This window comes from Apiospora kogelbergensis (assembly GCF_038363985.1).
Source record: "Apiospora kogelbergensis strain CBS 113332 chromosome Unknown utg000002l_segment0_segment0, whole genome shotgun sequence".
NCBI lineage: Eukaryota > Fungi > Ascomycota > Sordariomycetes > Amphisphaeriales > Apiosporaceae > Apiospora > Apiospora kogelbergensis.
This window is the reverse complement of record NW_027117419.1, coordinates 2,695,346-2,709,962: the sequence shown is the minus strand read 5'-3', so window position 1 is coordinate 2,709,962 and position 14,617 is coordinate 2,695,346. Positions and strand designations below refer to the sequence as shown.

The 14,617-nt window shown below is 52.6% G+C and overlaps 5 protein-coding genes across 5 annotated transcripts; 3 read left to right on the top strand and 2 right to left on the bottom strand.

The window, feature by feature from the left end:
- Window positions 1-781: 781 nt before the first annotated feature.
- On the bottom strand, window positions 782-1,543 carry PG998_003752 (mitochondrial f1f0 atp synthase subunit f protein; the record flags this gene model as incomplete). Its single annotated transcript, XM_066870570.1, has 5 exons — window positions 782-807; window positions 880-945; window positions 1,055-1,208; window positions 1,404-1,418; window positions 1,496-1,543. 5 exons carry the CDS (start codon window positions 1,541-1,543, stop codon window positions 782-784), a joined length of 309 nt encoding a protein of 102 aa, XP_066734320.1.
- A 455-nt stretch (window positions 1,544-1,998) lies between these two features.
- On the top strand, window positions 1,999-3,020 carry PG998_003751 (uncharacterized protein; the record flags this gene model as incomplete). Its single annotated transcript, XM_066870569.1, has 3 exons — window positions 1,999-2,237; window positions 2,441-2,551; window positions 2,711-3,020. The coding sequence occupies 3 exons, from the start codon at window positions 1,999-2,001 to the stop codon at window positions 3,018-3,020; spliced, it is 660 nt and encodes a 219-aa protein (XP_066734319.1).
- An 818-nt stretch (window positions 3,021-3,838) lies between these two features.
- Window positions 3,839-5,039, bottom strand: PG998_003750 (uncharacterized protein; the record flags this gene model as incomplete). Its single annotated transcript, XM_066870568.1, has 3 exons — window positions 4,857-5,039; window positions 4,478-4,673; window positions 3,839-4,291 (listed from the first exon to the last, which is right to left on the bottom strand). The coding sequence occupies exons 1-3, from the start codon at window positions 5,003-5,005 to the stop codon at window positions 3,839-3,841; spliced, it is 798 nt and encodes a 265-aa protein (XP_066734318.1). The 5' UTR covers window positions 5,006-5,039.
- A 1,079-nt stretch (window positions 5,040-6,118) lies between these two features.
- On the top strand, window positions 6,119-8,107 carry PG998_003749 (Uridine kinase; the record flags this gene model as incomplete). Its single annotated transcript, XM_066870567.1, has 9 exons — window positions 6,119-6,322; window positions 6,385-6,462; window positions 6,520-6,569; window positions 6,647-6,791; window positions 6,849-6,891; window positions 6,947-7,032; window positions 7,090-7,117; window positions 7,316-7,547; window positions 7,624-8,107. The coding sequence occupies 9 exons, from the start codon at window positions 6,119-6,121 to the stop codon at window positions 8,105-8,107; spliced, it is 1,350 nt and encodes a 449-aa protein (XP_066734317.1).
- A 995-nt stretch (window positions 8,108-9,102) lies between these two features.
- Window positions 9,103-13,143, top strand: PG998_003748 (uncharacterized protein; the record flags this gene model as incomplete). The annotated part of the gene is made up of 3 exons (XM_066870566.1): window positions 9,103-9,162; window positions 9,366-9,861; window positions 9,923-13,143. 3 exons carry the CDS (start codon window positions 9,103-9,105, stop codon window positions 13,141-13,143), a joined length of 3,777 nt encoding a protein of 1,258 aa, XP_066734316.1.
- Between the last annotated feature and the right edge of the window lie 1,474 nt (window positions 13,144-14,617).

Below are 14,617 nucleotides of genomic sequence, written 5' to 3'. Positions count from 1 at the left end.
CGTGTCTGGAATAACGATGGTCATGAACGAGATATGTCTTGGCCTGTGGATCGATAGAGATGAAGTGACGAACCACCGAGAAGTAGGTAATACAAAAACAATTGAACAAACACCTGTCTTTAAAAACGAGTGAGCTTTTATGACCGTGGGCCAGGAAGATAGGGGCCAAACTCGATCCGCATATGTCACAATATGTTGCTTTCATGTTCGATGCATTAGTTGGCAGCAGAGGATGTATATACGAAGAGGCAGATAAGCAATCATATTTTATAGAATACAAGATACTGTAGAACAACTTGCATGTGATTATGATGGCTCGCCCCCCTATCCTGCCGTCTATGTACTCGTATGTCCAAAAGCTTCGTATGCTACCAAACCCCCGACTTACTATCCGAGGTCGTACTGTTACAAATCTCCAAAGACGTCACTGGCAGCCATCCTACAACCTGTATTGTATATCACCTTAGTTTGTCACCACTCCGCAAGACTTTTGAGACTATCAGTTCCCAATCATTTAGTAGCGATTCTCTCTACCCGGATCACTGTGCCGAAAGCGAAAACGTTCTCTTCCACATAGAGCAGGCAAGAATAATAAGGCAGACTAGTACTCAAAAAGGGCGAGCTGATAGCTGACAAAGGGAAAGTTTGATTTTGGATCGAATTACTCTCTCCTTCTAGTACACAAAAGCCGTGCTACGCTCTGCTTTCTCTATGATATGTACAGGCCATTCTGCTAAGAGTTCGGCCATCCTCTTCCATCCAGTCCAAGGTTTACGCGCGCTTAGTGGGCGTTGTTCTTGTGGTGGCCTGGCACGGGAGGGTTAGTATTGTACGTCTCTGCAGGCCAAGTGCAAATCAGTCTTCAAGGGGTAATCTTACGGAGATGGAAGTAGTAGGTCATGGGGTAACCAATGACGAGAATGAGACCGATGGCGTGGATGATGGCTATAATTGTAATAAAGTATTAGTAAGTTATTTTCCTTCTGGCAGAGCAACGCCATAGCGAGAATCTGTCTCCTCTTTCGGCCCTTTCTGGATCAGATTGGTCACGTACGCTTAGCGGAGGCGTTGTTCCCGCCAAAGTGCTTGGCCTGGTAGCGACCGAAAAGGCCGGAGGGCTCAACCTTGGGGGCAGCGCCTCGGGGAAGCTTCTCGTAGAAGCTGACAACACGCTTCATGCGGACGGCATCGGGGGCAGCGCCGATCGCCTAAGTATCCAAGGATGTCAGTATAACCACTCGAAATGTAGCGCAAATTCGTCCTCCGATGTCGTATCGGTCCAATCCAACCACGTCGGCGCTCGGGGCAATTTCATCAATTGAAACGGTTGCCGTGGGGTGCGCGGGCGGAGGTGGATTGCGCAAGTGGCTGTTCGGAGCTTAGAAGGGAGTAATGATACATACAGTAGGCGAGGCGATCTGCAATTCCAATTCCCAGTCAGCACGAATTCAATCATTTTACTACGGCGGCTTGTCTGATGCGAATGGGGACTGACCTTGGGGGGGATCAGGGTGGACAAAGCCCGACGCTGAACGAAGCTCATTATGGCGGTAGTTTTGGAGTGTCTCTGTGCGACAGGTAGAAGAAGGAGAGGCCACAGGAGTCAATTGGCCCAGACAAGACGCAATTGAGGAGTTGATCGATCGGAGTTTGGGTGAACGGTAATGCGGATTGAAGCTCGAGGTTGAAAGTAGACACACGAAAAGATCGCAAGCCAAAGCTCTCTTTGCCGACTGGCTCCGCATTCCGAGAACAGCCGCCCCAAGTGCCAGGCGCGCCTAGAATAAGCGCCTGTCAGGTGCTGCCAGCCCGGGGATCAACCCACAGCAGCTGTCCCCGGGCACGAGCTCGGGTCCTGACTTCACTTGATTCGACGCATTGGAAGAGCTTCAATTGGGACTGACGAAATCGTCAATTGAGCGAGAGATATCACCGAAAACCCGTCTCCTCCGACGCCAATTGCTCGCCAGCCACGTCGAGCAACACAACCCTACCAGAATGGCGTCTCTCCGAACTGTCTCGGCGGCCAAGATGCTGCGAACCGCTACCTCGTCGTCCGCGCGACCGGCGATGGCCGCCGCCCAGCAGCAGCGACGCTTCAAGTCCGACACCGTCGTTGAAGTCAACAAGGAGCTCGCCAAGGCCATGCCCTCGGGCGGCGAAAGCTCCGTTCCGGCGATGCGACGACCGAACGACAACGGACTCGACTACGGTGCACACATCGACAAAGCCACTTCGTACGTATCTTAAACACACGGCGCTCTCTGGCTGGGCTGGCTCGCGCTGGCAGCCAACAAAATCAACAAAATCGGGAGGAGGAAATGAAGGCGGCGACAGCGGGGGCTATATTGATATTGTCGTCGTTGTCGTTGCCCCCGATTCACAATGTCTATTTATTGGGTCATGAAGCCATTTTCTAACGGGACTCAAAAACCTATAGGATGTTCACTCCGGTCCCCAAGCAAGTCCAGGACGGCAGCGAAGATGTCAATGTCCTGCCCGCCGCTGTACTTTCTGGCGCCCCCATCGAGCTGCAAGCACGAACCGTTAGGTAAGTCCCAGTCGAATAAATGAACCCACGTTCCTCATTATCAGATACGATATACCACTTCACTTCACGAGTGCTGGGCTATTGGGCAAGAATAGAAACAACATAGGAGACAATCCAAAAACGGGAAAACTAATCGATTGGCGCCTCCACACACAACAGAATCTTCAAGCCCTCCAAGCCCGCCACGCAGTCCGGGAACTGGGGCTCGCACCACTGGCGCATGGACTGGGACGTGCTGGCCAAGGGCCATCGCTGGGAAAACCCGCTGATGGGCTGGCAGTCGTCGGGCGACATGATGCAGGGCACCCACCTCAACTTCAAGACCAAGGAGGACGCCATCGCCTTCGCCGAAAAGCAGGGGTACGAGTACTTTGTCCAGGCGCCCCAAGAGCGCAAATTTACCCCCAAGGCCTACGCCAACAACTTTATGTACACACCCAACAAGCTCAAGCACATCCGCACGAAATAAAGAATAGAGAATAGAGAAGAGAATGAGAAGGTCGGATTGCGTTTGGGCCAAGGTGGTTTCCTCAATTGGAAAGGGGAGAATGAGTACCCGGATTACCCTCCCCCTTTCCATGGACAGATAGGAGGGTAGATACGAGCGGCGTGTGTATATATCGTAGAAGCAGTCAAATCACCTACGTCGGGCCTATTTTACTGTTACGACAAAACCTCTGTACTACTTTCTACGTATTCCTCCTTTGTATCCCTTCGAAAATAAGAATATACATTGCGCTCAATTGGTGGGAGCAATCCGTTACCGTTACTACAATACACAGCTATGAATTAATGAGTTGATCAGAATGATGACTGGCTGGTAGAAAACAGAAATATATGATCAGTAAGTTTAAGCATCTGGTTGGCTGAAAATTAATCACTCTCGATAGGATAATTGGTAGACTTCGTAATGGGCAGCTGGCTCGTGGTACAAATCACCATATCTGTAAAGAAACGGGACAATACGTAAATAGTTAAGACAGGCTTTACTAAAGCTCATGAATCAAATCAATTCTTCCTAATTGGAGTCTTCTTAATAATCCTTGTGGGCCATTCTGCGGCCTCTTTATTGTCAACGCCATAACGATCTCATTTTCGCCCGGACGCCACGCAAAAGTCAATATTTTACAAATCAGGTACAAGGGTCATTATCATCGCGCGTCTGTCTCTCGCAAGCAGCCTGATGCCTCCATGATCAGTTGTAAAGGACGAGGTCATCGTATCAGGCTGCTGAGGCTGCCGCAGGGGTAATTGGGGCTGGTGCAATCGCTTGATTGTCATGGCTGATCAAGTCATAACCACATCCTCAGCCAAATGATCATCGCCATCGAGATTGAGTTCGACGCGAGCCGGGAGATCTTTCTTGGTCTCCTTACGCACAGTGTCTTCGCTCCACGCTCGCATCTGTACAAGATCTCTGATCGCGGCGGAGCTCCGGTACACTTGCCGCTGAAGAATTGCCTTGTTGACCTTATCAGCAACGTCACGTCGCAGTTCAGGCTTCAGCAAGACAGCAATCGAAGAGTCCAACGTGTCATGCTTGAACACCAGGAGTGACATGGTCTCTTCGAGATCTCTCATGAACTTCTCGTTCGTAGGTGCTCGAGGGCCAAGATGCTCGGTCGCGAAATCGAGGGCTGGTTGGATATCTCCACCGGGTGCCGCATGACATGTACGTATAAGTTCCACTAGTTGTAAGCGAAGGAGCGCGAAGTGCAGAGACTCGTCCATATCTAGGATCTTCGAGGATGTTAGAACAGGTTCTTATCGAAGGGTATTCAAAATGTGCGTCATGATCAAGTGCTCATGTAAAAGTGGTTGTTTCTCACCATCGACCCGAAGATCATAAGAGTGGTGCATGTAAAACTCGATTTCTAATCATAGCAGGCAGGGGAGAGGGACGGGGAAAACGTCGTGTTGACCTACCTCAGGATCTAGATCATTAAGCGCTTCAATGGCTGTTTGCACGTCACCCTGGTGTATCGAATGCTGGATTTGTTGCCTTGCAACCATGGAAGCATGATCTTGCTGCGGTTTAAGTCGGGCTTCCTTAGAAAACTTTTTCGCAGCGTTGGAATAGCCAGCCATGGTCAGGTAGTCAAGAATCAGGGCATTGATATCACTGGACTTGTTGTCAGTCAGGTTCCGGAAGTAGGCTTCATAGGTAGAATAGAAGAGATGTGCTTGTTGGATCAGAAGTTCAAAGATTATTTTCTCCGCATTGTGGTTCAGAGAGATTCCCATTGAATAATGTAACATCATAGTAGGGCCAGGATAGATGTAGGGCGAGGGCAGAATAACTTACTCCTTGGGCACCTGGACCTCCTCGACCTGCCGCGTGAAGTCATGCTTCAATGGCGTGGCGGTCGATGTTGAGGAGGTCATCCTGCGATCAAGCAGGTCTTTGGTGTAACGAAGCTGTTCCTCGAATTCGCGAACAAATGGCGAGGACATAACCTGCCAATGTGGAAAGGGAAGAGAAGGAAAACCGAAGTCGAGCGGGAAGAAGAGACTTCAAAAGTAGGTGGTCGGTGGATGTAACTGGCAAAGTTGAGAGCAAGCAGCAGTGGACTTGGGTTGGGTACTAGATGGGGAAGGTGGAAGGTGGAAGGTCCCCAAGCACCAAGGCTGCTCTTAAGCTCCGACGGCTGACGCAGCCTGGCAGCTGCTCATGCCGGATGCCGACGCCTGGCATGGCTGCAGAAAAGCGGGATCATTCAATAACCGCTCTGGATGTCGGCGGCGTCAAGCCGTAGGAGTAGGAACCCGTTTCACCCATGACGAAGCAGGTAGTAGCCATCAGTGTCATATCCTCACTGGGCCGCAGGGGCGATTCGCTATCTCCCATACTTTAAACATTGGGAATTTGTATTGGTCACGGCGAGTAAGAGACAGTACAGTGTCCCCTAATCCCTAATACCCACCTGCAAAGATAACCTTAGTCTTTACTCCTAACGGCGAAAGGGCTGATTGCATGTTGCATGGCGACCATGGTACCGCTATCATGGGCCGCACATCACACTCACCAAGTCACTTATCGGCCAGCACAGATTCTGCTTGAGCCTCCAACCAGCCAGGCGGACTAATCGGGAAAGGACTGTGTCCACACTAACCTTTTCTCGAATTGCACATGCTCCCGGTACGCTCTGAGAATGCCATTTCATTCGCTTTGCTTGCATTTATAGACAGTCGACCGGTCCTTCGTTATTTGTTTACCTGTCTATTTGACTGACTGTAGCGGCTCCTACAGACAGACGATGCGTGCATCGCCTCTTATATAGCTTTCCCTGCATTCTCGCGCCATCTCCCTCGCCCTTGGCCCACAGTGTCTGGCTCTAATTTTCGCATAGCTGCTGGGGTCAGAAAGACTGCGGGCAAGTAGGTCACACGACTCCAAGTTGTATGCACTGGGGTTAGGAACGTCAGCTTGTATGCATGCACGCACTTATGCTACATTGCCACTTTACCTCTTGAGCAAAAGAAACAACAACTCTATTGAAGTTGTCCAGGCACTGTTCCTACGTCCACCTAAACGGAACTCACGTTTGATTTAGTCAAGAGCCGAAAATGAACTCGGGTATGGGCGTGGCGCCGATAATCCCAGATCATCGCGATGGCGACAACACTATTGCCAAGCGGGTTCATTACTCCCCGCCTTGGGCAGACGTGAGCATTATCGGCGTGGCAGGAAGCTCAGGGTCTGGAAAGACTACACTTTCACATGCCATCGTCAATAATCTAAATCTGCCTTGGGTCGTCATCATGTCCATGGTGGGTAACCTGCAGCATCATGAAACTGGCATGCTTACTTACTGATTTCCTCTTTCTCCTAGGATTCGTTCTATAAACCGCTCGACCCGGAGTCCTCGAAAAAGGCGTTCCGGAACGAGTACGATTTTGATGCTCCAGAGGTCGGGGTTTCCTGATGATTGCTGCGTTACGGCATTGGCTAATAAGGGGCGTCTCAGGCCATTGACTTCGACGAGCTGGTGAACTGTCTCAGGGACCTCAAAGCAGGGTAAGCATTGAACCCCTGTTATCTCAGCATTCAGCACCCAAGCTTTGGCGAGTTGGCTGCTTACAAGTGAACAACAGCAAGCGTACCCAGATTCCGGTGTATTCGTTCGAAAAACATGCCCGCCTCGAGAACAGCACCGTCATCTATTCTCCCCACGTTCTTATACTAGAGGGAATATTTGCTTTGCATGATCCCCGTGTGCTCGAGCTCATGGACATGAGAGTGAGTCTACCCTCTATCAAATATTATGCATTGGGACTTGCGCTGACCGATCACCAGATATACTGCGAAGCAGATGCTGATACCTGCCTTTCGAGAAGGAGTAAGTCAATCTTGATCAATATTGAGGCGATCATGTGTTGACAACCCTTTTCCAGTCCTCCGTGATGTGCGGGATCGAGGACGTGATGTGGAAGGGTGCATCAAGCAGTGGTTTGCTTTTGTGAAGCCGAACTTCGAAAACGTAAGAATCTTATTTGTCTAATCCCCTTGCAGGCGTATAACTGACGATTACGTATAGTATGTGGAACCCCAAAAGAATGTCGCAGGTAAGATCGATCACATGTATTAACGTGACGTTGTGCAGAATTGAAATGCAGTCTCTGTGTCCAGGCGTCAATCCGGTAGAACTCAGCTGACCCTTTGGCTTCTAAAGACATTATCGTCCCCCGAGGTATCGAGAACAGAGTCGCCATGAGTAGGTGCACCCTTGGTTGGTATTTCATGTTTGATATTAACTCTTGCAGGCATGGTGACCCAGTACATTGAAAGAAGGCTGCTTGAGAAATCCACACGCCATCGGGCTGCTCTGAAGAGCCTCGAGCGCGGTTATGATAGTGAACCACTTTCAGATCGTGTTTTTGTCCTCCCACAGACGCCACAACTGCGGGGAATGTCCACAATCATCCAGGATATCGATACTTCAAGCGAAGATTTCGTCTTCTACTTCGATAGACTGTCTTGCTTGTTATTGGAACTGTATGTAGCAGACTCTGCAAAAGCCCCGATGATGAATCCCCACACACATATCAGTACACTGACCAGATCAACACAGCGCCCTTAACAATGCACAGTTCAAAGAGCACGTCATTGAGACGCCGCAAGGACACAGTTACCATGGGCTGACCGGGAAAGGGGAGGTGAGCGCAGTGATCGTGCTGCGAGGCGGTGCGACGTTCGAGGCTGGCTTGAGGCGTATCATCCCTGACTGCAGGACCGGCCGCATACTCATTCAGTCAGACGTGCGAACCGGCGAACCAGAGCTGCACTATCTGAAGCTGCCCAAGAACATCAATGAGCATGACACAGTGCTTGTTCTTGACGCCCAGATGTCGAGTGGTGGATCCGCGCTTATGGCTGTCCAGGTGCTGGTTGATCACGGCGTGCCGCAGAACCGGATCGTCTTCGCAACCTACTCGGCAGGGAGAGTGGGTGTTCACAGACTGACCAAGGTCTTCCCCGAAGTCACTATTGTAGTTGGCAGCATGGTACCGGACTTTGAGGAGAGATGGGTGGAAAAGAGATATTTCAGGTGCTAACCGAGACGAGATGGGCTTGGGTGGATATGAATCTTTATATACTATACATTATACATGATCCCAAGATGGGGGGACGGGCGTGACTAACACATATCACAGCAATACATGCATATTCGCGTTACGTCCCAAGCGCCAAGTTCAAAGAGGTGTGGTGTCCATTGTTCGTTATGATCCGGACAGGTGTCTGTTTCACAGCACGATTATAGCCAATGGCCTGGGTGGTTTCGATTGAAGAAAAAAAGAAAAAGAAACCCTAACACAAGGTTCAGTAGTGAAGGTCGGTAATTACATGTAGACAGGAGGCCATGCGGCCACCAATGAAGGAACGCACTACCGAATGTCCATCTTGTGAGAAACCAGCGCCAGGTATTACTGCGTGAGTCATTTCCCAAGGAACAATCAACAATCGCAGGTGCTGGGCTGGGCTTTGGGTGCCGGCCGCTGGGTCGGACGTGATTAATTATCGTCATTGGCAACTAGGCTTACATAAGGCACGCTTAGACTCCACCTTTTGGATTGCTAGGCTAAATCGGTCCCTGTGCATACTTCCAGGCTGGGACGGACCAGAGCAGTCAGCCATCCTCTGAAGTCTGAAGCCTTCAATTTTGACTCCAGCCGCAAGAAGTTCCGACTTCTTATTCTCCCCTCCCCTCCCAAAAGCCCTTTTCCATTGAGGCGGCCTTGTATTTGTTTTCAGAGGAGCACTCATCCCCAACGTTGCAGGTCGCATCACTTGCGCACCGCAATTTCCCTGGCCCTTCCCCTCCTCTCGCCCGAATCTCCGACTCGAAACCGCACGACCAAGAGCGACGATTCCGACACAGCTACTTACCTCCGGTGGTGTGGTGTGCTCCGGCGACAACCAAGCAAACCAAATTAACTGGAATTTGCCACAACCCATTTCTTGCCATTGCCGACATCTCCCATAGGCAACCAGCTGTTTGCGATCCTGCATATTTCAATCCGACGAGACTCAGACCTTCCAGTCGTGGATGATGGCGACTGAGGCCACCGCTGAGAAGCCTGTAGATGTCTCTGGAACTGATGCCACGCTTGTGAGTCCTCTGCCCTGGATCTCTACCCTCAACCTGCCAAGCCATCGCCCATACTTGGGGTTGCGCCTTGGTAGAACCCTCTCCTGCGCTTTCATTCCATGTCAATGTGTACTTTTGTTACGCTCATCCATGCGGCACTTGCCCCTCCTTTCACATTGTATTATCATGATCTTCATCACTGACTCAGCTCTGTTGAACCTCAGACGCTGAACCTTTCTACCGAACCCGACTCTCAAAATGGCGGCTCTGGCGCTACCACGTCATTAAACGGGCCCGACCCTCAAGACGGGATAGAGAACAAACAGATTGCCGACATAGTCGACTCATCTGTCAATTCGGCCGAAGTTAGCGTAAGCGGCTCAGACACAGAAGCATCGGCGAACAAGGCAAACAAATCCGGCGATGACAAGGGAAATGGGCGGGCATCGTCTGCCCCCAAGAAGCCCCAAAGTTTCAAAGCAGTTTCCGTCAACAAGACCTTCCTCGGCCCAAAGGTAGCAGCAAATGCAGCCTCGCGGCCCGAATCGGCAACATCGTCTGCGAACGTCACCCCAACAGGGACGCCGGGACTCAGTGCCTCCAAGCTCAAGCTTGTCGCAAAGAACAGCTCTAACCTAGGCGGTTCAACCAAAACCTTGACCACAAATGGCAAAGCTGGCGCAGCGCCCGATCCGGCTACAGTATGGAACCGGAACAGACGTAAGTTCCCCGCTCATCGGCCTCTGTTTCCTCTTGTATGGCGGCTTATCCTTTATACTAGCAATACCTCCACCTGACACCAAGAAAATGTCTGACGAAGAGCTCATGAGTAAGTATGGCATACACATGGCCAGTCGTTTGCGACCAGAGGATGAGTCGGGTGGTCAGTCGAATTGGGCCGACATAGACGAGGACGATGACAGCTGGGCCACTCCTGAGACGATCACTTGGACGGACGGAACTAAGAGCTCCCTGGCCGCGACTGAGGAGCCGGTGCACATATCGTCACCGATCAAGGATATCTCTCGACCGGAGAAGACCAAATCGCCTGCCCCGACCATGGCGCCCACGCCGACGAACCCTCCACCCGTCGCCAAAGCCTCGCCTTCTATTAAGCCCGGACTGCTTGCCTCAGGCAAGGGCCTCATCCTTAAGGGTGCACCCGAAAAGCCAACATTGGTTGCCAAGAGTACACCTCGAATGTCAGAGCTCAAGTCTCCCTGGGCTACACTGCCCCCTGTGGATAAAGCGTCTCCTGTTGTCATGGAAATACCACAACACTTGCATGCTACTGGTCGGGCGTATCCTCCCCGCGACGACTCCATGGCGAAGAGCATGACACCACCGCCCACGAAGGAGATAGCCGCAGACGATTTCAGCAGGTCACCCTGGAAAGACGGCGGGGGTAATCGCGAGTTATATAATTCCCAATCCGGCAGATACGAGCCTGTGCACGATCGGAGAGGATCAAGGGCTGAGCCGATGCGCCAACAGCCAGCTTTGCTTCATCGCTCGCCGCATCATGAGACCCAAGGTCCCGCAGAACCTTCAGCGGCTTTCCAGAGCAGAACAACTGGCCAAGATGCCCCGCCGTATGGACGACGCCGAGGCTCATCGAACGTGAGCGGTGGAAGCGGAAGTTTTGCGAACCGCTTCGGAAGACCCGCCGATGCTCCTTTGCAAAACGACATGATGCATCATCAGCCCGTACCAGGACCCGGCCCTTTTGCGACCGGTAATGCCCCACACGGTCAGCGGACTCATCCTTCACCAAGTTGGCAATCCCGACCTTCACCAGTGCCATCTCACGTAGCCCCAATTGCTGTCCCGCCCGCTACAGAGACAGCCCCCCCTGCTGCTCCTCCCGTCATGGTAGACGACGTTGAGTTGCAGAAAAAACTGATGCGTGAGCGACGTGAGCTCGCCATCAAGCGCAGGCAAGAGGAGGAAGCGCGCGAAGAGGCCGCCAAGCAGGAGCGAATTCGGTTGAAGTTGGAAGCTATGGGACCCGCACCGGAACGCAAGAGCGCAAAGAAAGATGAATCAAAGGAAGCGGCGGTTTCGATTCAACCGCGCCAAGGTAGCTCAGCTTCGCACAAGACTGATGCTGCGCCCAACGATTTCAATGCTTCGGCAGCCGAAATCGCCAGGCCTTCTTCATCAAAGCAAGGTGCGCCGGATCGAAAAGCTAGTGTTCACGTCAACGGTACTCAGCAGGCACCCGGCCATCCGCACGAAAGAGAGCATGGCCCTGGCAACCGCTTGCCGGGATCTCAGTCTTCAGGGACTTGGCCAGAAACTACGCAAACCAATGATCGTCTATCCTCCTGGACTGGTGCCACGCAAGCAGCGAAAAACGTTTGGGGCGCTCCGGGTAACGACCGCACACTTGGGAATGGGACATTTGATGCCGACCTCAACCATCTAGCGGACTCGCAACCTACCCAACCAGCTAGCCTAGCAAACCGCCAGGCGCCCATCGGCCCTCCTCGATCTACACCTTCGGCTCCGAAACCTCGTATCGATGCCACCGCGACAAAGCTCGCTCCGATTGGGCCTCCTCAGCCCCGCCAGGCTCATCATGACCAAACGCAACGACCCGCTGGGCGATCCGTGTCGCAAAACCCTTGGACGACCGCAAATATAGAGGAAGACGATCGTGCCATCCGAAGGCAGACTACTCAGCGTATGGAGGAGCAGATGCGCGATCTGGCCAGTCGCGGGCTTACTCTGGATGACGTGCAGCCTACAGTCAAGGATACATGGCGTCCCGTGGCCCTGAACGAGGATGGAAAACGACTTACAGGCACTGCTGTAACGAAGATTCATGGAGAATCCGCAGCCAGAACATCGTGGAGCGCCTCAGCTCCTTACCATGATGTGCCCTCTATCGATCATCGACAACACCCAGGGCCAAACAGCATGAGGCAACCACCTATTGGGTCCACAGGGCAGATTGCCCCTGGTCCTATGTCTCAGCCCCGTGCCGGATCTCGCTTCTTCCCAAACGCTGCACCTCGTGACCGTGGAGATGAGTTCTCTGTACAGTCCAGGTCTAAATCACCAACACCTCCACCTCCTTGCATGGATGGCCATCCCGCTTACGACGGCGATGCGGCTCGTCCGCATGTTGCGTTACCGCCAGCGAGGCCGATTGTGAAGCTGCCACCTGCATCGAGACCCTCGGCCATTGCCCCAGTCCCCACCCCTATCGCTCCGCCGAAGCCCGCCTCGTTCGCCGCTGCTTTGGCCGTGGGTACCGGTCCCCAACGCAGCTCCTCTTCGTCCGTCGCAGCCCAATCGCACCGCCCAGTTCAATTCGGCACTCAGGAAAATTGGCAAGACAAGATTAATAACTTGATTGGACGCAAACCTGCATCTGCTGCTCGGCCAACGGTTGTGGATTCGTCGAGCAAATCCGCGTTTGATGCCCATGGGCACTATTCTGCGACGGTATCGCTACCAAGCACAGCATCGGCGAGCTCCAGTAGCTCGGGTGATAGCTCGGTCACTAGTAAGGGCATGGCAGAGGACTGTTTCGACGAACAGGAAATGGGTTCATTGCCACCAGTTCATCTCCCGAAGCAGGCACCCCATGCCATGTGGAACCCTGTCGAGCCCAACTGGCATCCTCAACTGCCTCGATTCCGTGTAGAGGCTACAGTTGCTGACGATCCGCGCTACGTCTACGACTACGTCAACAGCAAGGCGATGATTCGTTTCAAAACTCCCGGAATGGAAGAAGCAAAACTGGTTCCAGCCCCTTTCAATTCACGTACCAAGAGCAATCCTAGGCGCCCAGGTACGCGCGGAGGTGCACGCAGTTCCCGAGGAGGCCCGCGGGGTGGAAGGGAGATATCGGGTGACCACAGTACTGGTCCTACGTCTGATCGTCCGGAGCGATCCGAACGCCATGACCGTTCCTCAAATCGCAGCCGCGGCGGGTTCAGAGCTCGGACCGAGAACTGGACCAGACACTCCTCAGCAGCTCAGACTGCCTAGGTGTTCCCCCTTAAAAAGTCTTTTTCATGTTTAAGGCTTGATCGACGCACTCTGCACCGACGACGGCCCTACATCTACGGGGTCTTCTGCAGGCAGTTCAACAACTCCCCATGTAATAAAACCCAAAGCGGGTGCACACCGAAGCTGCACCGCCTCTCTCACACCACTCACTGTCATTGACGGATAATTTTTCGTCTCGTTTGGCAGTGTGTACAAATAATGCATTATTTTGTGGCCGTTTTCTTTGCACGGTCCTCTGCATGAAAGCTCCCTCCTTCCATGTGGGTTGCTTTACGAATTCCTTCCGAGCGCTAATCGACGTCCTCCTTATACACACGATGACGGGTGTCGGCCCGTCCTGGTCTGCTCATCCCCATGGCCTTCCCTTTTGCTTTCACACGATCTGTAGGGCTTGTGGACCGAGATATCGTGTCAGATTGCCCAATTCGAGTTTAGCGAGGCTCATTTCCGTCTGTTGAGACGTTTTGAAAGGAATGATAACGGAGACTCAATATGACATGTGGCTGGCGTCCGATTTTCCTCCCAAGGGGGAAGGAAGGAAGGGGTTACTAAGCATGACCAATATTTCTGACGATGAACGATGGATGGGGAAGAAGAATGTGGACCGGAAGTCCCGTGGGATCTAAGGGTGGGAATTCCCGTCTCTCGAAAGTCCCAAGGTTACGTTGTTCACAATCGGGCCAGCAAATGGTTTCTTGTGGCGACCAAACATACATATTCGAGCTTTGCAGATCAATGACACGCGATGATAAATATCTTCCATTGTATGTCGTGCCTACTTTCGTGTACTGCAACACACAATGGCTTGTGCAGAGATGGCTACCGGTAAGTTGGCTGCACGCCACGCCTATGTAACATGCATGTAAATTGTCTAGCCCGAGTCAGCAAGGCACAGGATGTTGGGGTCATTTTTTCAGGAATTTCCCAATTGCCATGGCTGCATGACTCGGGCGTCGGCTCTTCAATCGGACAGGACAGCCGTTGCCCTTGCCCTTGAGCCCGACTACCCATGCTGCTGCTGCTGCTGCTGCTACCTGCCCTTCATGTGCTGTCTTGTGCCGTATTGAGGCCGAAATGAATGGCTCTGGAATGGAACGATCTGGACAACGAGTTGCCCTATTGTGGAATGAGGAACGTAGAATGCTGGACGACTGCAACCGTCGCATGGACAAACGATGCAATTGCTATCCACAACAGGGACCGACCAGCCTGCGAGCCTTGGCATACCCGCCTCATCCGCTAGCCATCTGGAATCGGAACCCCTGTCGGCCTGTCTACCCAGCGTGCGTGCTGGCAGGGGAATCGGAATCGGAATGCAACTGCGGGGGCGCGAACTGGGTGGACTCCACACCCTCCCGGACCACACCATCATCTTTGGGCTCTAGACTGGAGTGTCTGGAGGCAAGGAGGCTGGGAGGTGTTTCGAGGGTGCAACACCGCCATCGCTCGCATG